The 27129-nt window shown below is 55.5% G+C and overlaps 1 protein-coding gene across 3 annotated transcripts; it reads left to right on the forward strand.

The window, feature by feature from the left end:
• On the forward strand, positions 1–26549 carry LOC306772483 (ankyrin repeat and SOCS box protein 5-like). Of its 3 annotated transcripts, none has more exons than XM_079261973.1 (7): positions 1–315; positions 20736–20833; positions 22088–22195; positions 22261–22414; positions 24431–24565; positions 24955–25146; positions 25659–26549. In XM_079261973.1, the coding sequence occupies exons 1-7, from the start codon at positions 204–206 to the stop codon at positions 25784–25786; spliced, it is 927 nt and encodes a 308-aa protein (XP_079118099.1). In that variant the 5' UTR covers positions 1–203; the 3' UTR covers positions 25787–26549. The 3 variants fall into 3 exon arrangements, with proteins under 3 accessions (XP_079118099.1, XP_079118100.1, XP_079118101.1); XM_079261974.1 differs by having other exon boundaries at positions 20736–20824; XM_079261975.1 differs by having other exon boundaries at positions 8–315; positions 20736–20815.
• The last annotated feature ends 580 nt before the right edge of the window (positions 26550–27129 follow it).

Here is a 27129-nt window from a genome sequence, read left to right on the forward strand (position 1 = left end):
TCCAGTATTCCCAGTCTGCAACTGGAATTCCATCAAACTTCACCTCCCGCTGCGCCACGTGACATGGTCACGTGCCCCGACCACGACGACGACAACAACAAAGTCACTCAGCCAATCAGAATCCTGCCGGACTCGTCTCGCGCTGCCCCGTTTGGACCTTAGCGCGTGAGCCTCGGTATCAGTCCGGTGGGGTGGGGGGGGACATGCCGTCCGGAGCCGTGAGGATGTCCCGGAAAAGAGCGCCAGAGCCGGCCTCGCAGCTCGGGGACGTCCCGGAGAGGAAGAGGGTCTCCTGGGGGATCCTGATCAGCCAAGGTCGGTACACGGTGTGCTTTCTGCAGAGCGCGAGCTGCTGATACACCTCAGATCATGGTGCGTTCAGGGTCTGACATCTAATCCGAGGCCTGTCAGCTGACAGGGGAAAGTCCAGCTGCAATAAAAGCTGCAAAGGGAGGAAAGGTTTTACTACAACTGTTTCAGGACACAATCAGCTGATTGGTACAACTAAAGGGATCATTTCATAGGAAAAGTGAAGAAAAACTTGTTTATTTTTCTGATTTCTGCCGAACAGGCAAGTTAAACCTAATTTCTGCTAAATAATCTGGATTTTCTGCCTTGTTGGTTGTTTACCTCCACATTCAGGGGGTTTATGACTCTTCCATCCTCTTCATGTGAGCTGCAGAGGTGGCAGTTCCTGGTGCAGAGAGTAGAAGTCCTGCCATGTTTCTGGATCTACCTGTACATCTAGAACAGGTGTTTTCACCAACAGGTTGTTTACCTGGTAAATAAATTCAGCTGGTTTGGTGACTGGTGAGCGGCCGACAGAACTGCTGCTGTCTGGACCAGGAGCTGGTGAGCGGTTTGTGCAGACAGATGTTACCACCCACACAGCTGGATGTGAGATGATTCACATTGTCACAGCCCTACTTTTTGCTCTCCTTCGTCTTCATTTTGAGTTATTTTTGTCTTCAACGTGTCCCCGTCTCCCCCGAGAACTTTCCTTTTCACGTTTTTTCAGTTCTGTGGAGGTCCGGGGTTTGTCACCGGGGAAACATCTCACTGCTCTTGTCCACACAGACGTGGATGTGATGTCCTCTCCATGTGGTCCACAGAGGACATTCCTCTCGAGTCAGCCGTCCCCTCCCGTCTTCCGTCCTGTTCGACCATGTTACCTTCTGACCTGAAAACTACACGTTTACTTGACTCGTGATGCACGGTGGTGTCAACGCGACCCTTTCTGGGGCCGTTGGCCTGCAGCGTCCTCAGGAGAGAAATCCCACCGCGAGCCTCGGTTTCAGCGCCTCTTCACTCGTTAGCAACTGGATAGAAAGCCGGAGAACATTATCACAGGACAGGGCCAAGAGACGCAGGAGGGACAGAGACAAGATGAGACTCAACATCAGACTGACTTTCGCTCGCTGGACAGAGATCTTAGAGGAGAGACGGGATGCGAAAGATGCTGGACGGGTTTTCCGGTTCCGGTCGGGTCCTCGAGCTTCCTCCCACATGCGTGTTCGTGTAACCGCCACCGTTTATCATCACGTCTCTTATGGAAGTCGCTCTGGAGAAACTGCGATTCCTGAGGCTGACGGTGAGCCATCCGCTCAGCGGTTAGACTCCGGGTTCAGATACGAAGTATTTATATCGCTGTGTCCAGCAGCGGTTGGCTAAGACTGTTGTCATGGTAACGTCTCTCATGTCCCACCTGTCTTTACAATAACTGCTCTTAACTCCTCATCGTCATGATTTCCACCTTCCTGCCAGCGGGACAGACTACGGGACAGACCGCGGGACAGACTACGGGACAGACCGAGGGACAGACCGTGGGACAGACCGCGGGACAGACTACGGGACAGACCGCGGGACAGACCGTGGGACAGACCGAGGGACAGACTTCGGGACAGACCGAGGGACAGACCGTGGGACAGACCGCGGGACAGACTTCGGGACAGACCGTGGGACAGACTGCGGGACAGACCGTGGGACAGACTTCGGGACAGACCGTGGGACAGACCGAGGGACAGACTTCGGGACAGACCGCGGGACAGACTTCGGGACAGACCGCGGGACAGACCGAGGGACAGACTTCGGGACAGACTACGGGACAGACCGCGGGACAGACTTCGGGACAGACCATGGGACAGACCGCGGGACAGACCGAGGGACAGACCGCGGGACAGACTTCGGGACAGACCGCGGGAAAGACTTCGGGACAGACCGTGGGACAGACTTCGGGACAGACCGCGGGACAGACTTCGGGACAGACCGTGGGACAGACCGAGGGACAGACTGCGGGGCAGACCGTGGGACAGACCGAGGGACAGACTACGGGACAGACCGCGGGACAGACTTCGGGACAGACCGTGGGACAGACCGTGGGACAGACTTCGGGACAGACCGTGGGACAGACCGAGGGACAGACTTCGGGACAGACCGTGGGACAGACCGCGGGACAGACCGAGGGACAGACTTCGGGACAGACCGCGGGAAAGACTTCGGGACAGACCGCGGGACAGACTTCGGGACAGACCGTGGGACAGACTTCGGGACAGACCGTGGGACAGACCGCGGGACAGACTTCGGGACAGACCGTGGGACAGACCGAGGGACAGACTTCGGGACAGACCGTGGGACAGACTTCGGGACAGATCGAGGGACAGACTACGGGACAGACCGCGGGACAGACCGCAGGACAGACTACGGGACAGACCGTGGGACAGACCGTGGGACAGACTGTGGGACAGACTACGGGACAGACCGCGGGACAGACTTCGGGACAGACTACCGGACAGACCGCGGGACAGACTTCGGGACAGACCGCGGGACAGACTTCGAGACAGACTACGGGACAGACCGCGGGACAGACTGCGGGGCAGACCGTGGGACAGACCGAGGGACAGACTACGGGACAGACCGCGGGACAGACTTCGGGACAGACCGTGGGACAGACTTCGGGACAGACCGCGGGACAGACCGCAGGACAGACTGTGGGACAGACTACGGGACAGACCGCGGATGGGACAGACTACGGGACAGACTCCGGGACAGACCGCGGATGGGACAGACCGAGGGACAGACCGTGGGACAGACCGCAGGACAGACTGTGGGACAGATCGCGGGACAGACTTCGGGACAGACCGTGGGACAGACCGCAGGACAGACTGTGGGACAGACCGCGGATGGGACAGACTACGGGACAGACCGTGGGACAGACCGAGGGACAGACTGTGGGACAGATTACAGGACAGACTGTGGGATAGACCGCGGGACAGACTGTGGGACAGATTACAGGACAGACTGCGGGACAGACTGTGGGACAGACCGAGGGACAGACCGCGGATGGGACAGACTACGGGACAGACTGTGGGACAGACTATGGGACAGACTGTGGGACAGACCGCGGATGGGACAGACTGCGGGACAGATTACGGGACAGACCGCGGATGGGACAGACTGCGGGACAGATTATGGGACAGACCGCGGACGGGACAGACTACGGGACAGATTATGGGACAGACCGCGGACGGGACAGACCGCGGATGGGACAGACTACGGGACAGATTAATGGACAGACCGCGGACAGGACAGACTGCGGATGGGACAGACTGCGGGACAGATTACGGGACAGACCGCGGACGGGACAGACTGCGGATGGGACAGACTGCGGATAGGACAGACTATGGGACAGATTACGGGACAGACTGCGGATGGGACAGACTGCGGGACAGATTACGGGACAGACCGCGGACGGGACAGACTGCGGGACAGATTATGGGACAGACCGCGGACGGGACAGACCGCGGATGGGACAGACTACGGAACAGATTAATGGACATACCGCGGACGGGACAGACTGCGGATGGGACAGACTGCGGGACAGATTATGGGACAGACCGCGGACGGGACAGACTACGGGACAGATTATGGGACAGACCGCGGACGGGACAGACCGCGGATGGGACAGACTACGGGACAGATTAATGGACAGACTGCGGATAGGACAGACTGCGGATAGGACAGACTATGGGACAGATTATGGGACAGACAGCGGATGGGACAGACTGCGGGACAGATTACGGGACAGACTGCGGATGGGACAGACTGCGGGACAGATTACGGGACAGACCGCGGGACAGATTACGGGACAGACCGCGGACGGGACAGACTACGGGACAGATTATGGGACAGACCGCGGACGGGACAGACTACGGGACAGATTATGGGACAGACCGCGGACGGGACAGACTGCGGATGGGACAGACTGCGGGACAGATTATGGGACAGACCGCGGACGGGACAGACTGCGGATGGGACAGACTGCGGGACAGATTACGGGACAGACCGCGGACGGGACAGACTGCGGATGGGAACGACTGCGGGACAGACCGCGGACGGGACAGACCGCGGACGGGACAGACTACGGGACAGATTATGGGACAGACCGCGGACGGGACAGACTGCGGGACAGACCGCGGATGGGACAGACTACGGGACAGATTATGGGACAGACCGCGGACGGGACAGACTGCGGGACAGATTACGGGACAGACCGCGGATGGGACAGACTACGGGACAGATTATGGGACAGACCGCGGACGGGACAGACTGCGGATGGGACAGACTGCGGGACAGACCACGGACGGGACAGACTGCGGATGGGACAGACTGCTGGACAGATTATGGGACAGACCGCGGACGGGACAGACTGCGAATGGGACAGACTGCGGGACAGACCACGGACGGGACAGACTGCGGATGGGACAGACTGCGGGACAGATTATGGGACAGACCGCAGATGGGACAGACTGCGGGACAGATTACGGGACAGACCGCGGACGGGACAGACTGCGGATGGGACAGACTGCGGGACAGATTACAAGACAGACCGCGGACGGGACAGACTGCGGATGGGACAGACTGCTGGACAGATTATGGGACAGACCGCGGACGGGAAAGACTGCGGATGGGACAGATTACAGGACAGACCGCGGACGGGACAGACCGCGGATGGGACAGACTACGGGACAGATTACGGGACAGACCGCGGATGGGACAGATTACAGGACAGACCGCGGACGGGACAGACCGCGGATGGGACAGACTACGGGACAGACCGCGGACGGGACAGACTACGGGACAGATTACGGGACAGACCGCGGATGGGACAGACCGCGGATGGGACAGACTACGGGACAGATTATGGGACAGACCGCGGACGGGACAGACTGCGGATGGGACAGATTATGGGACAGACCGCGGATGGGACAGACTGCGGGACAGATTACAAGACAGACCGCGGACGGGACAGACTGCGGATGGGACAGACTGCGGGACAGATTACGGGACAGACCGCGGACGGGACAGACTGCGGATGGGACAGACTGCTGGACAGATTATGGGACAGACCGCGGACGGGACAGACTGCGGATGGGACAGATTATGGGACAGACCGCGGACGGGACAGACTACGGGACAGATTATGGGACAGACCGCGGACGGGACAGACTGCGGATGGGACAGACTGCGGGACAGACCGCGGACGGGACAGACTGCGGATGGGAACGACTGCGGGACAGACCGCGGACGGGACAGACCGCGAACGGGACAGACTACGGGACAGATTATGGGACAGACCGCGGACGGGACAGACTGCGGGACAGACCGCGGATGGGACAGACTACGGGACAGATTATGGGACAGACCGCGGACGGGACAGACTGCGGGACAGATTACGGGACAGACCGCGGATGGGACAGACTACGGGACAGATTATGGGACAGACCGCGGACGGGACAGACCGCGAACGGGACAGACTACGGGACAGATTATGGGACAGACCGCGGACGGGACAGACTGCGGGACAGACCGCGGATGGGACAGACTACGGGACAGATTATGGGACAGACCGCGGACGGGACAGACTGCGGGACAGATTACGGGACAGACCGCGGATGGGACAGACTACGGGACAGATTATGGGACAGACCGCGGACGGGACAGACTGCGGATGGGACAGACTGCGGGACAGACCACGGACGGGACAGACTGCGGATGGGACAGACTGCTGGACAGATTATGGGACAGACCGCAGATGGGACAGACTGCGGGACAGATTACAAGACAGACCGCGGACGGGACAGACTGCGGATGGGACAGACTGCGGGACAGACCACGGACGGGACAGACTGCGGATGGGACAGACTGCTGGACAGATTATGGGACAGACCGCAGATGGGACAGACTGCGGGACAGATTACGGGACAGACCGCGGACGGGACAGACTGCGGATGGGACAGACTACGGGACAGATTACGGGACAGACCGCGGATGGGACAGACCGCGGACGGGACAGACTGCGGATGGGACAGACTGCTGGACAGATTATGGGACAGACCGCGGACGGGACAGACTGCGGATGGGACAGATTACAGGACAGACCGCGGACGGGACAGACCGCGGATGGGACAGACTACGGGACAGATTACGGGACAGACCGCGGATGGGACAGATTACAGGACAGACCGCGGATGGGACAGACTACGGGACAGACCGCGGACGGGACAGACTGCTGGACAGATTATGGGACAGACCGCGGACGGGACAGACTGCGGATGGGACAGATTACAGGACAGACCGCGGACGGGACAGACCGCGGATGGGACAGACTACGGGACAGATTACGGGACAGACCGCGGATGGGACAGATTACAGGACAGACCGCGGATGGGACAGACTACGGGACAGACCGCGGACGGGACAGACTACGGGACAGATTATGGGACAGACCGCGGACGGGACAGACTGCGGATGGGACAGATTATGGGACAGACCGCGGATGGGACAGACTGCGGGACAGATTACAAGACAGACCGCGGACGGGACAGACTGCGGATGGGACAGACTGCGGGACAGATTACGGGACAGACCGCGGACGGGACAGACTGCGGATGGGACAGACTGCTGGACAGATTATGGGACAGACCGCGGACGGGACAGACTGCGGATGGGACAGATTATGGGACAGACCGCGGACGGGACAGACTACGGGACAGATTATGGGACAGACCGCGGACGGGACAGACTGCGGATGGGACAGACTGCGGGACAGATTACGGGACAGACCGCGGACGGGACAGACTGCGGATGGGAACGACTGCGGGACAGACCGCGGACGGGACAGACTACGGGACAGATTATGGGACAGACCGCGGACGGGACAGACTGCGGATGGGACAGATTATGGGACAGACCGCGGATGGGACAGACTGCGGGACAGATTACAAGACAGACCGCGGACGGGACAGACTGCGGATGGGACAGACTGCGGGACAGATTACGGGACAGACCGCGGACGGGACAGACTGCGGATGGGACAGACTGCTGGACAGATTATGGGACAGACCGCGGACGGGACAGACTGCGGATGGGACAGATTATGGGACAGACCGCGGACGGGACAGACTACGGGACAGATTATGGGACAGACCGCGGACGGGACAGACTGCGGATGGGACAGATTATGGGACAGACCGCGGACGGGACAGACTGCGGATGGGACAGATTATGGGACAGACCGCGGACGGGACAGACTGCGGGACAGATTACGGGACAGACCGCGGACGGGACAGACTGCGGATGGGAACGACTGCGGGACAGACCGCGGACGGGACAGACTACGGGACAGATTATGGGACAGACCGCGGACGGGACAGACTGCGGATGGGACAGACTGCGGGACAGATTACAAGACAGACCGCGGACGGGACAGACTGCGGATGGGACAGACTGCGGGACAGATTACGGGACAGACCGCGGACGGGACAGACTGCGGATGGGACAGACTGCGGGACAGATTATGGGACAGACCGCGGACGGGACAGACTGCGGATGGGACAGACTGCGGGACAGATTACGGGACAGACCGCGGACGGGACAGACTGCGGATGGGAACGACTGCGGGACAGACCGCGGACGGGACAGACCGCGGACGGGACAGACTACGGGACAGATTATGGGACAGACCGCGGACGGGACAGACTGCGGGACAGACCGCGGATGGGACAGACTACGGGACAGATTATGGGACAGACCGCGGACGGGACAGACTGCGGGACAGATTACGGGACAGACCGCGGATGGGACAGACTACGGGACAGATTATGGGACAGACCGCGGACGGGACAGACTGCGGATGGGACAGACTGCGGGACAGACCACGGACGGGACAGACTGCGGATGGGACAGACTGCTGGACAGATTATGGGACAGACCGCGGACGGGACAGACTGCGAATGGGACAGACTGCGGGACAGACCACGGACGGGACAGACTGCGGGACAGATTATGGGACAGACCGCAGATGGGACAGACTGCGGGACAGATTATGGGACAGACCGCGGACGGGACAGACTGCGGATGGGACAGATTATGGGACAGACCGCGGACGGGACAGACTGCGGGACAGATTACGGGACAGACCGCGGACGGGACAGACTGCGGATGGGAACGACTGCGGGACAGACCGCGGACGGGACAGACTACGGGACAGATTATGGGACAGACCGCGGACGGGACAGACTGCGGATGGGACAGACTGCGGGACAGATTACAAGACAGACCGCGGACGGGACAGACTGCGGATGGGACAGACTGCGGGACAGATTACGGGACAGACCGCGGACGGGACAGACTGCGGATGGGACAGACTGCGGGACAGATTATGGGACAGACCGCGGACGGGACAGACTGCGGATGGGACAGACTGCGGGACAGATTACGGGACAGACCGCGGACGGGACAGACTGCGGATGGGAACGACTGCGGGACAGACCGCGGACGGGACAGACCGCGGACGGGACAGACTACGGGACAGATTATGGGACAGACCGCGGACGGGACAGACTGCGGGACAGACCGCGGATGGGACAGACTACGGGACAGATTATGGGACAGACCGCGGACGGGACAGACTGCGGGACAGATTACGGGACAGACCGCGGATGGGACAGACTACGGGACAGATTATGGGACAGACCGCGGACGGGACAGACTGCGGATGGGACAGACTGCGGGACAGACCACGGACGGGACAGACTGCGGATGGGACAGACTGCTGGACAGATTATGGGACAGACCGCGGACGGGACAGACTGCGAATGGGACAGACTGCGGGACAGACCACGGACGGGACAGACTGCGGGACAGATTATGGGACAGACCGCAGATGGGACAGACTGCGGGACAGATTACGGGACAGACCGCGGACGGGACAGACTGCGGATGGGACAGACTGCGGGACAGATTACAAGACAGACCGCGGACGGGACAGACTGCGGATGGGACAGACTGCTGGACAGATTATGGGACAGACCGCGGACGGGACAGACCGCGAACGGGACAGACTACGGGACAGATTATGGGACAGACCGCGGACGGGACAGACTGCGGGACAGACCGCGGATGGGACAGACTACGGGACAGATTATGGGACAGACCGCGGACGGGACAGACTGCGGGACAGATTACGGGACAGACCGCGGACGGGACAGACTGCGGATGGGAACGACTGCGGGACAGACCGCGGACGGGACAGACCGCGGACGGGACAGACTACGGGACAGATTATGGGACAGACCGCGGACGGGACAGACTGCGGGACAGACCGCGGATGGGACAGACTACGGGACAGATTATGGGACAGACCGCGGACGGGACAGACTGCGGGACAGATTACGGGACAGACCGCGGATGGGACAGACTACGGGACAGATTATGGGACAGACCGCGGACGGGACAGACTGCGGATGGGACAGACTGCGGGACAGACCACGGACGGGACAGACTGCGGATGGGACAGACTGCTGGACAGATTATGGGACAGACCGCAGATGGGACAGACTGCGGGACAGATTACGGGACAGACCGCGGACGGGACAGACTGCGGATGGGACAGACTGCGGGACAGATTACGGGACAGACCGCGGACGGTACAGACTGCGGATGGGACAGACTGCGGGACAGACCACGGACGGGACAGACTGCGGATGGGACAGACTGCTGGACAGATTATGGGACAGACCGCAGATGGGACAGACTGCGGGACAGATTACGGGACAGACCGCGGACGGGACAGACTGCGGATGGGACAGACTACGGGACAGATTACGGGACAGACCGCGGATGGGACAGACCGCGGACGGGACAGACTGCTGGACAGATTATGGGACAGACCGCGGACGGGACAGACTGCGGATGGGACAGATTACAGGACAGACCGCGGACGGGACAGACCGCGGATGGGACAGACTACGGGACAGATTACGGGACAGACCGCGGATGGGACAGATTACAGGACAGACCGCGGATGGGACAGACTACGGGACAGACCGCGGACGGGACAGACTACGGGACAGATTATGGGACAGACCGCGGACGGGACAGACTGCGGATGGGACAGATTATGGGACAGACCGCGGATGGGACAGACTGCGGGACAGATTACAAGACAGACCGCGGACGGGACAGACTGCGGATGGGACAGACTGCGGGACAGATTACGGGACAGACCGCGGACGGGACAGACTGCGGATGGGACAGACTGCTGGACAGATTATGGGACAGACCGCGGACGGGACAGACTGCGGATGGGACAGATTATGGGACAGACCGCGGACGGGACAGACTACGGGACAGATTATGGGACAGACCGCGGACGGGACAGACTGCGGATGGGACAGACTGCGGGACAGATTACGGGACAGACCGCGGACGGGACAGACTGCGGATGGGAACGACTGCGGGACAGACCGCGGACGGGACAGACCGCGGACGGGACAGACTACGGGACAGATTATGGGACAGACCGCGGACGGGACAGACTGCGGGACAGACCGCGGATGGGACAGACTACGGGACAGATTTTGGGACAGACCGCGGACGGGACAGATTACGGGACAGACCGCGGATGGGACAGACTACGGGACAGATTATGGGACAGACCGCGGACGGGACAGACCGCGGATGGGACAGACTACGGGACAGATTATGGGACAGACCGCGGACGGGACAGACTGCGGATGGGACAGATTATGGGACAGACCGCGGACGGGACAGACCGCGGATGGGACAGACTGCGGGACAGATTACAAGACAGACCGCGGACGGGACAGACTGCGGATGGGACAGACTGCGGGACAGATTACGGGACAGACCGCGGACGGGACAGACTGCGGATGGGACAGACTGCTGGACAGATTATGGGACAGACCGCGGACGGGACAGACTGCGGATGGGACAGATTATGGGACAGACCGCGGACGGGACAGACTGCGGATGGGACAGACTACGGGACAGATTACGGGACAGCCTGCGGATGGGACAGACTACGGGACAGATTACGGGACAGCCTGCGGATGGGACAGACTGCGGGACAGATTATGGGACAGACTGCGGATGGGACAGACTGCTGGACAGATTATGGGACAGACCGCAGATGGGACAGACTGCGGGACAGATTACGGGACAGACCGCGGACGGGACAGACTGCGGATGGGACAGACTGCGGGACAGATTACAAGACAGACCGCGGACGGGACAGACTGCGGATGGGACAGACTGCTGGACAGATTATGGGACAGACCGCGGACGGGACAGACTGCGGATGGGACAGATTACAGGACAGACCGCGGACGGGACAGACTACGGGACAGATTACGGGACAGACCGCGGATGGGACAGATTACAGGACAGACCGCGGACGGGACAGACCGCGGATGGGACAGACTACGGGACAGATTACGGGACAGACCGCGGATGGGACAGACTACGGGACAGATTATGGGACAGACCGCGGACGGGACAGACTGCGGATGGGACAGACCGCGGATGGGACAGACTGCGGGACAGATTACAAGACAGACCGCGGACGGGACAGACTGCGGATGGGACAGACTGCGGGACAGATTACGAGACAGACCGCGGACGGGACAGACTGCGGATGGGACAGACTGCTGGACAGATTATGGGACAGACCGCGGACGGGACAGACTGCGGATGGGACAGATTATGGGACAGACCGCGGACGGGACAGACTGCGGATGGGACAGACTACGGGACAGCCTGCGGATGGGACAGACTACGGGACAGATTACGGGACAGCCTGCGGATGGGACAGACTGCGGGACAGATTATGGGACAGACTGCGGATGGGACAGACTGCTGGACAGATTATGGGACAGACCGCGGACGGGACAGACTGCGGATGGGACAGACTGCGGGACAGATTACAAGACAGACCGCGGACGGGACAGACTGCGGATGGGACAGACTGCTGGACAGATTATGGGACAGACCGCGGACGGGACAGACTGCGGATGGGACAGATTACAGGACAGACCGCGGACGGGACAGACTACGGGACAGATTACGGGACAGACCGCGGATGGGACAGATTACAGGACAGACCGCGGACGGGACAGACCGCGGATGGGACAGACTACGGGACAGACCGCGGACGGGACAGACTACGGGACAGACCGCGGATGGGACAGACCGCGGATGGGACAGACTACGGGACAGATTATGGGACAGACCGCGGACGGGACAGACTGCGGATGGGACAGATTATGGGACAGACCGCGGATGGGACAGACTGCGGGACAGATTACAAGACAGACCGCGGACGGGACAGACTGCGGATGGGACAGACTGCGGGACAGATTACGGGACAGACCGCGGACGGGACAGACTGCGGATGGGACAGACTGCTGGACAGATTATGGGACAGACCGCGGACGGGACAGACTGCGGATGGGACAGATTATGGGACAGACCGCGGATGGGACAGACTGCGGGACAGATTACAAGACAGACCGCGGACGGGACAGACTGCGGATGGGACAGACTGCGGGACAGATTACGGGACAGACCGCGGACGGGACAGACTGCGGATGGGACAGATTATGGGACAGACCGCGGACGGGACAGACCGCGGATGGGACAGACTACGGGACAGATTATGGGACAGACCGCGGACGGGACAGACTGCGGATGGGACAGATTATGGGACAGACCGCGGACGGGACAGACCGCGGATGGGACAGACTGCGGGACAGATTACAAGACAGACCGCGGACGGGACAGACTGCGGATGGGACAGACTGCGGGACAGATTACGGGACAGACCGCGGACGGGACAGACTGCGGATGGGACAGACTGCTGGACAGATTATGGGACAGACCGCGGACGGGACAGACTGCGGATGGGACAGATTATGGGACAGACCGCGGACGGGACAGACTGCGGATGGGACAGACTACGGGACAGATTACGGGACAGCCTGCGGATGGGACAGACTACGGGACAGATTACGGGACAGCCTGCGGATGGGACAGACTGCGGGACAGATTATGGGACAGACTGCGGATGGGACAGACTGCGGGACAGATTACGGGACAGACCGCGGATGGGACAGACTGCTGGACAGATTATGGGACAGACCGCAGATGGGACAGACTGCGGGACAGATTACGGGACAGACCGCGGACGGGACAGACTGCGGATGGGACAGACTGCGGGACAGATTACAAGACAGACCGCGGACGGGACAGACTGCGGATGGGACAGACTGCTGGACAGATTATGGGACAGACCGCGGACGGGACAGACTGCGGATGGGACAGATTACAGGACAGACCGCGGACGGGACAGACCGCGGATGGGACAGACTACGGGACAGACCGCGGACGGGACAGACTACGGGACAGATTACGGGACAGACCGCGGATGGGACAGACCGCGGATGGGACAGACTACGGGACAGATTATGGGACAGACCGCGGACGGGACAGACTGCGGATGGGACAGATTATGGGACAGACCGCGGATGGGACAGACTGCGGGACAGATTACAAGACAGACCGCGGACGGGACAGACTGCGGATGGGACAGACTGCGGGACAGATTACGGGACAGACCGCGGACGGGACAGACTGCGGATGGGACAGACTGCTGGACAGATTATGGGACAGACCGCGGACGGGACAGACTGCGGATGGGACAGATTATGGGACAGACCGCGGACGGGACAGACCGGATGGGACAGATTATGGGACAGACCGCGGACGGGACAGACCGCGGATGGGACAGACTACGGGACAGATTATGGGACAGACCGCGGACGGGACAGACCGCGGATGGGACAGACTACGGGACAGATTATGGGACAGACCGCGGACGGGACAGACCGCGGATGGGACAGACTACGGGACAGATTATGGGACAGACCGCGGACGGGACAGACTGCGGATGGGACAGATTATGGGACAGACCGCGGATGGGACAGACTGCGGGACAGATTACAAGACAGACCGCGGACGGGACAGACTGCGGATGGGACAGACTGCGGGACAGATTACGGGACAGACCGCGGACGGGACAGACTGCGGATGGGACAGACTGCTGGACAGATTATGGGACAGACCGCGGACGGGACAGACTGCGGATGGGACAGATTATGGGACAGACCGCGGACGGGACAGACTGCGGATGGGACAGACTACGGGACAGATTACGGGACAGCCTGCGGATGGGACAGACTACGGGACAGATTACGGGACAGCCTGCGGATGGGACAGACTGCGGGACAGATTATGGGACAGACTGCGGATGGGACAGACTGCGGGACAGATTACGGGACAGACTGCGGATGGGACAGACTGCGGGACAGATTATGGGACAGACTGCGGATGGGACAGACTGCGGGACAGATTACGGGACAGACTGCGGATGGGACAGACTGCGGGACAGACTGCGGGACAGACTGCGGATGGGACAGACTGCGGGACAGATTACGGGACAGACCGCGGACGGGACAGACTACGGGACAGATTACGGGACAGACCGCGGATGGGACAGACCGCGGATGGGACAGACTACGGGACAGATTACGGGACAGACCACGGATGGGACAGACTACGGGACAGACCGCGGATGGGACAGACTACGGGACAGATTACGGGACAGGCCGCGGACGGGACAGACCGCGGATGGGACAGATTACAGGACAGACTACGGGACAGATTACGGGACAGACCGCGGATGGGACAGATTACAGGACAGACCGCGGACGGGACAGACCGCGGATGGGACAGACTACGGGACAGATTACGGGACAGACCGCGGATGGGACAGATTACAGGACAGACCGCGGACGGGACAGACCGCGGATGGGACAGACTACGGGACAGACCGCGGACGGGACAGACTACGGGACAGATTACGGGACAGACCGCGGATGGGACAGACCGCGGATGGGACAGACTACGGGACAGATTACGGGACAGACCACGGATGGGACAGACTACGGGACAGACCGCGGATGGGACAGACTACGGGACAGACCGCGGACGGGACAGACCGCGGATGGGACAGATTTCGGGACAGATTACGGGACAGACCGCGGACGGGACAGACTACAGGACAGACCGCGGACGGGACAGACCGCGGATGGGACAGACTACAGGACAGACCGCGGACGGGACAGACCGCGGATGGGACAGACTACGGGACAGACCGCGGACGGGACAGACTACGGGACAGATTACGGGACAGACCGCGGATGGGACAGACCGCGGATGGGACAGACTACGGGACAGATTACGGGACAGACCACGGATGGGACAGACTACGGGACAGACCGCGGATGGGACAGACTACGGGACAGACCGCGGACGGGACAGACCGCGGATGGGACAGACTACGGGACAGATTACGGGACAGACCGCGGATGGGACAGATTACGGGACAGACTGCAGCTCGTCCCCTCTGGGGCCTGCTCGTGGTGGACCAGATGGGAGAGGACCAGTAAAACCAGCTGCTTGTTGGTGTCCAGCAGCAGGTGCAGTGGTTTGGTGTCTCAGTGACGTGGCGAGGCCGAAGCAGCTGACAGGTGTCCAGTTTGCCGGTTGGAGGGTATTTTTGGACGCTGCAGTTGGCTGTGAGGACGAGCCGACAGCGTGGACGCCCTCAGCATGTCCTACGTCTACCGGTGGCTGGACGTGCCGTGGGGAGACGGGGACATGGGTATGTTGACATGAGGAAGCTGGAAGTTTTCACTCTGCTGCTCCACCACGTGTCTCTGGGGTTGCCAGGTCTGCTCATTCTCAGTGATTCTGGGCTTCTGTTAGGAGTAACCAGTGGCCTGTTTTCGGCTTCTCACATGTTTGTTTCTGTCACAAGAACTGGCAAAACAAGTCCAGAATGTTCCTTTACCTTTTGCTTCATGTGTATTCATGTGTGGTCAGCGGACGCTGGAGCGTTGCCAGGTCTCTGGAGCATTGCCAGGTCACTGCAGCGTTGCCAGGTCTCTGGAGCATTGCCAGGTCACTGCAGCGTTGCCAGGTCTCTGGAGCATTGCCAGGTCACTGCAGCGTTGCCAGGTCTCTGGAGCGTTGCCAGGTCACTGCAGCGTTGCCAGGTCTCTGGAGCATTGCCAGGTCACTGCAGCGTTGCCAGGTCTCTGGAGCGTTGCCAGGTCACTGCAGTGTTGCCAGGTCTCTGGAGCGTTGCCAGGTCACTGCAGCGTTGCCAGGTCTCTGGAGCGTTGCCAGGTCTCTGGAGTGTTGCCAGGTCTCTGCAGTGTTGCCAGGTCTCTGGAGCGTTGCCAGGTCACTGCAGCGTTGCCAGGTCTCTGGAGTGTTGCCAGGTCTCTGCAGTGTTGCCAGGTCTCTGGAGCGTTGCCAGGTCACTGCAGCGTTGCCAGGTCACTGCAGCGTTGCCAGGTCTCTGGAGCGTTGCCAGGTCACTGCAGCGTTGCCAGGTCTCTGGAGCGTTGCCAGGTCACTGCAGCGTTGCCAGGTCTCTGGAGCGTTGCCAGGTCTCTGGAGTGTTGCCAGGTCTCTGCAGGGCTGGAGGACATAAGCAAAACGCTTGGTTGAGGTGTGCTGAGGAAGGGTCTTCAGTTTGCTTTGACCAGGCATCTCCAGCTCCGGTCCCGTCCTGCAGGTTTTCCATGTTTCCCTGCTGCAGCACGCCTGATTAAAACCGACATGTCATTCACAGGCATGTGCTGAACATTTCATCTGACTCAGGTGTGTTGTAGTAGGGAAACATTGAAAACTTGCAGGACAGTAGCTCTCGAGGGGAGTTAGAGACCCCCGCCTAAGACCACATCCTGAAGTTCCAAAGGTTGCTGGTTCCATTCCCAGCTTTACATGCAAGAATACTGTTGTGCACGACACGGACGTATGCGTGTAATAATGATAATTACCATACAATAAAACCAGATTATCTCCTTATCGTTACAAACGTTACAAAAATTTTACTTATAAACCATAAAAAAACTGATGTTACTTCACTTTATTTGAAAATGGTTCCACATTTGCTGCATTTACATGGGAGTTTTATTTCCTGTTTAATTAAGTTAATATAATTAACTTTTAATTAATAAAATATAATTCTGCTTCAAACTAATGAAAAACGACCATGTAAACACTTCATTCCTGATGCAGATTTCTATTGGGAATTAAACTTAATTCCGATGTAAGCGGCTGGTTTATTCGCATTTTAATTCCGAACGATGTAATTCCTCTGTAATTCCATTCTAGATTGCACCGTCTGTTGGCAGCAAACTGTAGTAGCTCTGACTTGCTATCCTGTTTTTTTATAAAGTACAAAATCTTCTCACATAGATATGAGCTCAAATTAGGTATTTTTTTCTGAGGATTTCATGCCGGTTCGGAGGGTGTGCTGCAAGGAAGATTTTTCTGCATATTTTCACTCTCTCAGTACTTGTTATGATGAGTCTCCATGGCAACAAAAGACTTGTTTACAATTGGGATCAACTGATTAACCTCTCCCAAATCAGGATTATCAGCGAAACAACACATCAAATCCTGATGGAGTTGAAAAGAAAGAGAAGAGGATGCAGAGCGGGAGTCAGAGAGCGAAGAAAGCGATGGAGATTTAAACCATTTCTCCTGACCGTCGTCATGGGTAATGTGAGATCGCTAGCTAACAAAACTGATGAACTTGAGATGCTAACAAGTTCTCAGAAAGAATACAGAGAGTGCAGTATTATGTGTTTCACCGAGACATGGCTGCATGAACACATCCCTGACTGTAATGTGTCTGTACCGGGCTTTAAAACGGTCCGTGCAGACCGCAGTAGACAACACAGCGGAAAGCTAAAGGGTGGTGGAATTGCAGTGCTGGTTAACCAGCATTGGTGTCATCCTGGACATGTTACTGTCAAGGAGAAGATATGCACAAGGGACATGGAACTGTTAGCTGTGAGCTTCCGTCCATATTATTTACCCAGAGAGTTTACCTGTGTTATTCTGGTAGCGGTTTATATAATACCTGGTACCGCACCAGACACAGCCTGTGACGTCATCAGCTCCGTCGTTGCTCGGCTACAAACACAGCATCCAAACTCATTCATGGCGATCTCCGGAGACTTCAACAACATCTCCCTCTCTGCAACTCTACCAACATTTCAGCAGTTTGTCAGCTGCTCCACCAGAGAAAATAAGATGTTGGACTTATTTTATGCAAATATGAATAATGGATCCAGTTGTTCTGCCCTGCCTCCTTTAGGAAGATCTGACAATAATCTGGTTCTTCTCACCTCCACCTACAAGCACATCGTTCAGCAGCAACCAGTCATCACAAAGACTATCAAAATCTGGTCTGCTGAAGCTGAAGATGCTCTTAGAGGAGGCTTTGAGGTTACAGACTGGAACGTCCTCTGTGAACCTCATGGAGACGACATCAACGCCATGACTGAGTGTGTGACAGATTACATAAACTTCTGTGTGGACAGCATCGTCCCAACAAGAACAGTGAGGTGCTTCCCCAATAACAAACCCTTGATCACCAGTGACCTGAAAAAGCTGCTGAACATCAAAAAGAAAGCCTTCAGGGATGGAGACAGGGAGTTATTGAGGGCAACACAAAAACAACTTAAAACCCAAACTAAGAAGTGCAAGGAGGACTACAGGAAGAAGTTAGAAAGTCAGCTCCAGCAGAATAACCTGAGGGATGTGTGGTCTGGAATGAAGAAGATCACCGGCTTCAAGTTAAAGGGGGACCAGCCTGATGGAGGTCTGGACAGAGCTAATGAGCTGAACATATTCTTCAACAGGTTCAGTTCACCCCCTACCTCCAGCCCAACAGACCACACACCCTCCATAAGCCCACTGCTTTCCTGTCACGCCTCCAATCTGTCACCCTGCAGCTCAGTCATGGACCAGAACACAGCTTCATCTCCCTCCACATCAGGACATCCTGAGACCTCCACCTTGTTTGTCTCCTGCAATCAGGTTAAGAAGCAACTTGAGAAACTGAACCAGAACAGGGCTGCAGGTCCAGATGGTGTCAGTCCCAGAGTTCTCAAGACCTGCTCAGAACAACTATGTCCGATTCTCCAGCACCTTTTCAACACCAGTCTGAGACAAAATAGAGTCCCAGTGCTGTGGAAAACCTCCTGCCTTGTTCCAGTGCCTAAAAAAACACAACCAGCTGAACCAAGTGACTACAGACCAGTTGCCCTGACATCTCACATCATGAAAGTCCTGGAGAGACTCTTACTGGCTCACCTCAACAAGCAAGTAAACACCTTTCAGGACCCATTCCAGTTTGCATATCGTAATGGACTTGGGGTTGAAGATGCCATCATATACCTGCTCCAGAGAGCACACTCTCATCTGGACCATTCAGGCAGCACTCTGAGGGTCATGTTCTTTCATTTCTCAGTGCTTTTAATACCATTCAGCCTGCTTTGTTATGTGAGAAGCTCCATAAATTCCAGGTGGATACCTCCACAACCACCTGGATCTATGACTACCTCACAAACAGACCCCAGTTTGTGAGACTGAAAGGTTGTGTGTCTGAGATGGAGGTCAGCAGCACTGGTGCACCACAAGGAACTGTACTCTGGCCATTCCTCTTCACTCTGTACACCTCAGACTTCCAGTACAACTCTGAGTCCTGTCATCTGCAGAAATACTCTGATGACTCTGCAGTTGTGGGGTGTATCAGGGATGGACAAGAAGCAGAGTACAGAGAACTGGTCAGTCAGTTTGTTAAATGGTGCGGTGACAAGACAAGATCATACCTGCCAGCAGCCATCAGCCTCCGGAACAAGACCTCCTCTAGTTATTATTATTATATACTACAATATTTCCCTTTGGGGATTAATAAAGTATTTTTCATTTCATTTATTTCATGTAAACCTTCATTCCGCTCTAAGTTAACTCCGGTCGTTCTGAGCATGCTCGTTACCTTGTCCTGTCCCGATGACGTACGTTGCTTTGCCTCCCGTATTCGGTGGTTTATCTTTCTTCTCCTTCTCAGTTGCTGCAGAAAGTAAAGTAGTATGCTGGTGTTGAGCTGCTACTTCATATTTTTATAATAAAAACAGCGGTGAAACTGGTTCTTATTATGTAGTTTTTACAAGATACGACTGAAAAGACGAGAAGCAGGGAGACAACTTTGTTTATTTCCGGTATACGTCATACGTCACGTGCACCCTCTGTCCAATCAGAACCCTTCCCAACCCGCCGCTCTAAAGAGGAGTTAAGTGAGGATGTGTTTCATGTAAACCTTCATTAGGAATTATTATCTTCATGTAAACTTGTAGGAGAATACGTTAATTCCGAATTATTTCATTACAAATTATTAATTCAAAATAAAAAAAAATATCATGTAACCGTAACCATTGTGTCTGTGTGTGCAGGGTCCTGGGCCGATCGATCACCTCTCCATGAAGCCGCCTCTCAGGGTCGTCTTCTAGCACTGCGAACTCTACTGGCTCAGGTAACCCCGGTAACTAAGGTAACCCCGGTAACGCCGTCATGAGGAAAATCTGCAGCTTGTTTTTCCTTTTGGGACAAACTTTAATCCAACTTGTTTAAAACCAGTAAAGATTTAATTTTATTGGTTCAACTGCATTGATTCAGGAAACATCAGGAACGGTCTGACAGAAAAACCACGTGTACTTTCTCCTGTGAGCAACGTTTTCATGTGAATAAACCATAGACTGTCTATAAAGAGATGGGCGGAGCCTCCGTGACGTCACCCGTAGGTTTCTGAAGAGCTGAATTGAAGCTCGGTGGGCGGTTCCTACCATCACCATCTTTCAGCGTCATGCACGTCGTCTCGCCCGGAAAATACAAATATGGGCAAAGACGTGGAGCTGAGAGGGGGGCTGTGAGCGTCATGGTGGATGATTGACATCCAGTGAACTCCGAGCTTTCTGTAGCTAAGAGCTAACCGAGCTAACCCGGAGATAACAGGAGCTAACCAGCTAACGGAGGTAAGCGTGCTAAAGCTAGGTCACGTTGTTAACCGGCTAAAACCCGCGGTTGTTCTACGTTCTTCTGACTTGAAGCCAGAGATCGGGTACCTGTTAATCAAAAGGACACGCCCCTAAATATGCTGAACTTCCAGATTAAATTACTTTTAAATGGGCGAGTTACAAAAAAATTAACTCCCCCCACAGTTGTCATGAAGGTAAACCTGACCTATTAAACCTAAAATGGATTTTTGTACCAGGCTGTAAACATGTTTATTTCTGCTGTAAACATGTTTATTCCTGCTGTAAACATGTTTATTTCTGCTGTGAAGTTGGTCTTTTTAACATGGGAGTCTATGGGGATTTGCTCTACTTTGCAGCCCCTAGTGGATGAAGGGAAAACTGCAGTTTTATGCACTTCCCCTTAGGCTTCACCTTAAACCGCCGGAGATTGCCGCTTGGAATAAACACATACTTACCTGTAATAAATCATGGCATCCACTCACACATGGAAACAGCTTTTCGCCGCTGACGGCCACCGTACATTCATAACTGTGCAATACCCATCTTCACCACTAGAGCTCAGTAATTTTTCCACCCTGGACCGTTAAACAATTGATCCTGCTTGTAAACAACTCAGTTACCATGGAAACTCATCTGCCCCGTCGGGAGAGAGACCAAAACGCTGAAGAAACTGCCGTCTGAACCAGCATGGAAAATTTGTTTAACAAAGATCAAAGTAAACGGTTTCTTCCTGCAGACGGCGAATATCAGCTTTTATTTGGTCGTTTCAGGGTTGTCACGCCAACATCGCCACCATCGATCACGTGACGCCTCTTCACGAAGCCTGCCTGTCGGGACACGTAGCTTGCGTCCGAGCTTTGATCAGCGCTGGAGCTAACGTGAGTGTCTGTTCAGTCTCCACCCTCTGACATCATCAGGCATGTGACGCCATGCGTGTCCGCAGGTCAACGCCGCCACCTTCGACGGCATCACGCCTCTGTACAACTGCTGCTCCTCAGGCAGCGTCGGCTGTCTGGAGCTGCTGCTGCAGAACGGAGCGCACACACGTGCACGCCACGCGCACCTGCCCTCGGCTTTACACGAAGCCTGCAAGAGAGGTAAACACAGGAAGTCCCGCCTCGCTCGGCTTTGCAGAGAAGGAAACGCCACGCCAACAGCAGCGGTGCCGATCAGGAGCCACGTCCAGCTCCAGTTATATGCTTGACTCTGGCTCTGGAAGTCTACAGGACAATGTGTGGACCAGTGGGGTCCAGAACCCGGGTTCCAGAACCCGGGATCCAGATCCCAGGGTCCAGAACCCAGGGTCCAGAACCCAGGATCCAGATCCCAGGGTCCAGATCCCAGGGTCCAGAACCCGGGATCCAGATCCCAGGGTCCAGAACCCGGGGTCCAGAACCCGGGGTCCAGATCCCAGGGGTCCAGAACCCGGGGTCCAGATCCCAGGGTCCAGAACCCGGGATCCAGATCCCGAGGTCCAGATCCTGGGGTCCAGATCCCAGGGTCCAGAACCTGGGGTCCAGATCCCAGAGTCCAGAACCCGGGGTCCAGATCCCAGGGTCCAGAACCCGGGGTCCAGATCCCGAGGTCCAGATCCCAGGGTCCCTGAACAAAATGCTTCAGTTTACCTGATAACATGAACTTTTTAAAGTTCTGTTTAGTTTTCGTCCATTTGGAGGTCAGGGAGCAGGCGGAGCTGCAGCAGTGCACAACTTTATGTTTAACCATGATTCAGACCACGTCCACATCAGCGTTTCTAATCCGAGTCCGTTTGCTCGGAAAGTCGCTTCGTTTGGGGAAATGTGAACGCGCCAAACTAATCCTGATTCGGACCAAAGTAGCGACTCGATCCGCCTACAAACGCAGGTCTCAGCCCGTTCCAAACGGACCAAATACAGGAAGCGGACTACAAACCAAGTCCCATCCTGCATGTGTCGTAGCGTTGAATTGTGGGTAAATCCATAGCGATGGTGTTAAGGGTCCTCTGCGAGTCCCCAACCGGACCGAGTCTAGCGGACTGTCCTGATGTGAATGTGTCCTAAATTATTTGGTTAATGCTCAGAAAAATGGATTCTTTGAGCTTCAACCAAGTTTTACTTTTCATTTAAAGGTGGAGTATGTAAGATTTTCAATATTTAAAAAAAATAAAATAAAAAAAATAACTACAATCATAATTAGATAGTTTTTTTAAACATGTAGGTTCCAGTTTGTCCATATTTGATGTGTTATTAAATTACAAGTTTAATTAATGACAAAGACCCTTCTTAAATGTTTGCCTACCAGTAAAAAAAGTCCTTTTTGTCATTTGTCATTAATTAAACTTGTAATTTAATAACGTATCAAATATGAACAGACTGGAACCTACATGTTCAAAAAAACTATCTAATTATGATTGTAGTTATTTTATTATTATATAGTTTTGGTTTTTTTTGTTTTTTTTTAAAATATTGAAAATCTTACATACGCCACCTTTAAATGAAAACCATCAATACTGTTGATCAGCTTTGTGTTGTTTAAGTTCTTTATTTGGTATTTTTGGGTCAAAAACAACTCAAAGCCCCCCCTGCAGGTAAAAGCAGGTGTTGTCCTCTACGTCTCCACAGCCCCGCCCACCGCTGACCTCCGCCCAGGCCCCGTTCCCCACACCGGACCTTGTTTGCATCATCTTTAAGATGAACAAACACTTAACAGCAACAGATTGTGTCAACTATTGTTTATGGAGATTTCCTAGAAATAAAATGTAAACAGCAGCTCGACCTTTTCGGGATTTCAGAGTCCCCTGCTGCCCCCTAGCGGTGACCTACAGTATGGAAGGTTTTGGCCGCATCGTGCTTCCGTTGTTTGATATGAGTATAAATACGTTGTACTGGAAGCAAACCTCGGTCCGGACTTTTAAATCTCCCTACAGACTCATGTTTGCTCTCCAGACTGCCGGTGCTTTTATTTGGTGGATTATCTGCTTTTTGCTCGTTTTTATTCCTTTTAAAGGTTGTTTTGCTGTTTTGTCCCTGTTTTATTTCTGTTTTATCTTCATTTTCTGAGTCTTGCTTCTGAATAAAGTTGACTTGAATGAATGTTTCGCTGCGTTAACCAGGTTTGATTCCCCATTTGTTCAGGTAACAGTCAGTGTGTGGAGTCTCTTCTGGCTCACGGAGCCGATCCGGACCTTAAGGTACCTCAGCTGGGTTCTCCTCTCTACGTCAGCTGTCTGCACCGACACGCTGACTGCTCGAAGATCCTGCTTCACACAGGTGTGTGTGTGACTTCCTGAGGGTTTCTGATAGGTGACCCGCCTGTCATCCCACACAGAAGCATACACACATTTCACTGCTAACTGTTAGCATGTTTAGCTACATCTCTTTATTATTTTACTCACCGTGCACGTGACCGTGCACACTCAGCTGCTGATTGGCTGAACGATGAAGATGGGTCAGGGTTCCTTCCTGGATGCTTCATCTCACAGCTGCCACACACACATCTGGCGCGTTTGACAGATGAAAACTTCATTGACATACTCTGGGAAACAGATTATGTTGCCATAGTAACAGGCTGTCCAGCTGGTACCAGTAAGTTTCTGATGGTAGTTCTGATCCATCCTCGTGATGTTGGACGGGGACGTTTGTCCTCCTCTTGTCTGCAGGAGCCAACGTGAACGTGGGGAGAGGAAACGACAGTCCTCTGCACGCCGCCGTCAGGCAGGACAGCAGAGATCAGGTGACCCTCCTACTGGACTACGGCGCCAACGTCAACTCCAGAGACGAAGACGGTCGGCGGCCGCTGGAGCTGGCTCCTCCTGGAGGTCCGAGCCAACAGCTGCTGGTCTCATTTCAAGGTAGGGATATTCGGACCGACCCGGTCCTGGCCTGTCTCGGACAAACGTGTATAAATATGATCTGAGCTCCGATCCAGAAGATCCGGAACAGAACCAGGAACTAAAACTCCTTTTACTATTTCGTCAGATCAATAATTCCTCAGACTGATGGTTTTTAAACCAATAATTTGTCCAAAACTTTGTTTCCTGGATTTTTGACGACCTGGACGGAGGATTTCCTGTATTAAGTTCCTCGTCGGATCAATAAATCCTGAGATGAGTCTTTTGGATTATTTGTGAATAAATCTGTTCAGGTGGGATCAAAGCTGCCGTTTGTCTGAATCCAGAACTGGTTCTGTCCTACAAAGCAGCAGCTCGATCCAACCGGAACCGGTCGTTCCAGTGGTGATACTGGAATGTCTGCTTGGTTCTGGTGTGAATTAGCATGATCAGCTGATCTGATTGGTCACTCGTCTCTGACCAGATAGGATGTGGTAAACATGTCGGATCAGAACCGCTCTTCCTGTCTCCAGGTTCTCCCAGGACGCTGTGCCAGCTGTGTCGACTGCGGATCAGGAACGTGATTGGCCGGTCCAGACTGAAGCATCTTCCTCGCCTCCCCCTTCCGCCCCTGCTCACGCAGTATTTGGAGCACATGTAGGAGGTACCTGAACACAGCGCGGCAGGATCCATGTCGCCGTTAAAGTCCTCCAACATAGCGGACTTCCTCTGGAACTGGATCCATGTCGCCGTTAAAGTCCTCCAACATAGCGGACTTCCTCTGGAACTGGATCCATATCGCCGTTAAAGTCCTCCAACATAGCGGACTTCCTCTGGAACTGGATCCATATCGCCGTTAAAGTCCTCCAACATAGCGGACTTCCTCTGGAACTGGATCCATGTCGCCGTTAAAGTCCTCCAACATAGCGGACTTCCTCTGGAACTGGATCCATGTCGCCGTTAAAGTCCTCCAACATAGCGGACTTCCTCTGGAACTGGATCCATGTCGCCGTTAAAGTCCTCCAACATAGCGGACTTCCTCTGGAACTGGATCCATGTCGCCGTTAAAGTCCTCCAACATAGCGGACTTCCCCTGGAACTGGATCCATGTTGCCGTTAAAGTCCTCCAATATAGCGGACTTCCTCTGGAACTGGATCCATGTCGCCGTTAAAGTCCTCCAACATAGCGGACTTCCTCTGGAACTGGATCAGAACTCGGTCCGTTTAGTCCACTGGAACACAGCTTCTCTCTGATCTGCTGTCCGGTTCCTCTGAAGTCCAGCCCGAGTCTTAATGATCTCCATGTGAGCCACGTAGACGTGAAGGCAGCATCCGTTAAGTCTCAGACACAACGGATCACTGGTTCTTTCTATCAGTGTCATGTGACGTGAACGAGTCAATAAAAGATGTTTTGTTGCATGAAACTGCTTGGAGTTCCTGTCACGTACGAGCAGGACGCCTCTGAGAGCGTCCACATGTTGTCATCACGACGCTTCATGTCGGGACCCTCTGGATGTTTCTAATGGCAGAATCCTCTCTGTGATGGGTCACCATGGTAACAGCGCCTGAGCTCATAAGCCGGGTCCTCATCCATCAACGATTGTAAAATAACGTCACGCGTGCACCACCAGTCATCCACACCCACCTAGTAGCTACCATACGTTTACAACGTGTTTCCATGGAAACCAGGATGAAACTATTTACAGATGGCAATAAACAGAAAAGCAGTGCGCGTCGGTAAAAACCACGACGAGCTTCTCATCCAGGTCTGAATGTTAAATCAAAGTTTCTTCATCATTTTAAAATAGTTTGATGTAAAAAGATGTTTTAGTTTTTAGTCATCTCCACCACCTTCACCGCCTCCACCTCCTCCACCATCTCCATCTCCTCCACCACTTCCACCATCTCCACCACCTTCACCACCTCCACCATCTCTACCGCTTCCACCATCTCCACCATCTCCACCACCTTCACCATCTCCACCGCCTCCACCGTCTCCATCTC

Source organism: Telmatherina bonti (assembly GCF_933228915.1).
Source record: "Telmatherina bonti genome assembly, chromosome: 3".
Taxonomy (NCBI): Eukaryota; Metazoa; Chordata; class Actinopteri; order Atheriniformes; family Telmatherinidae; genus Telmatherina; species Telmatherina bonti.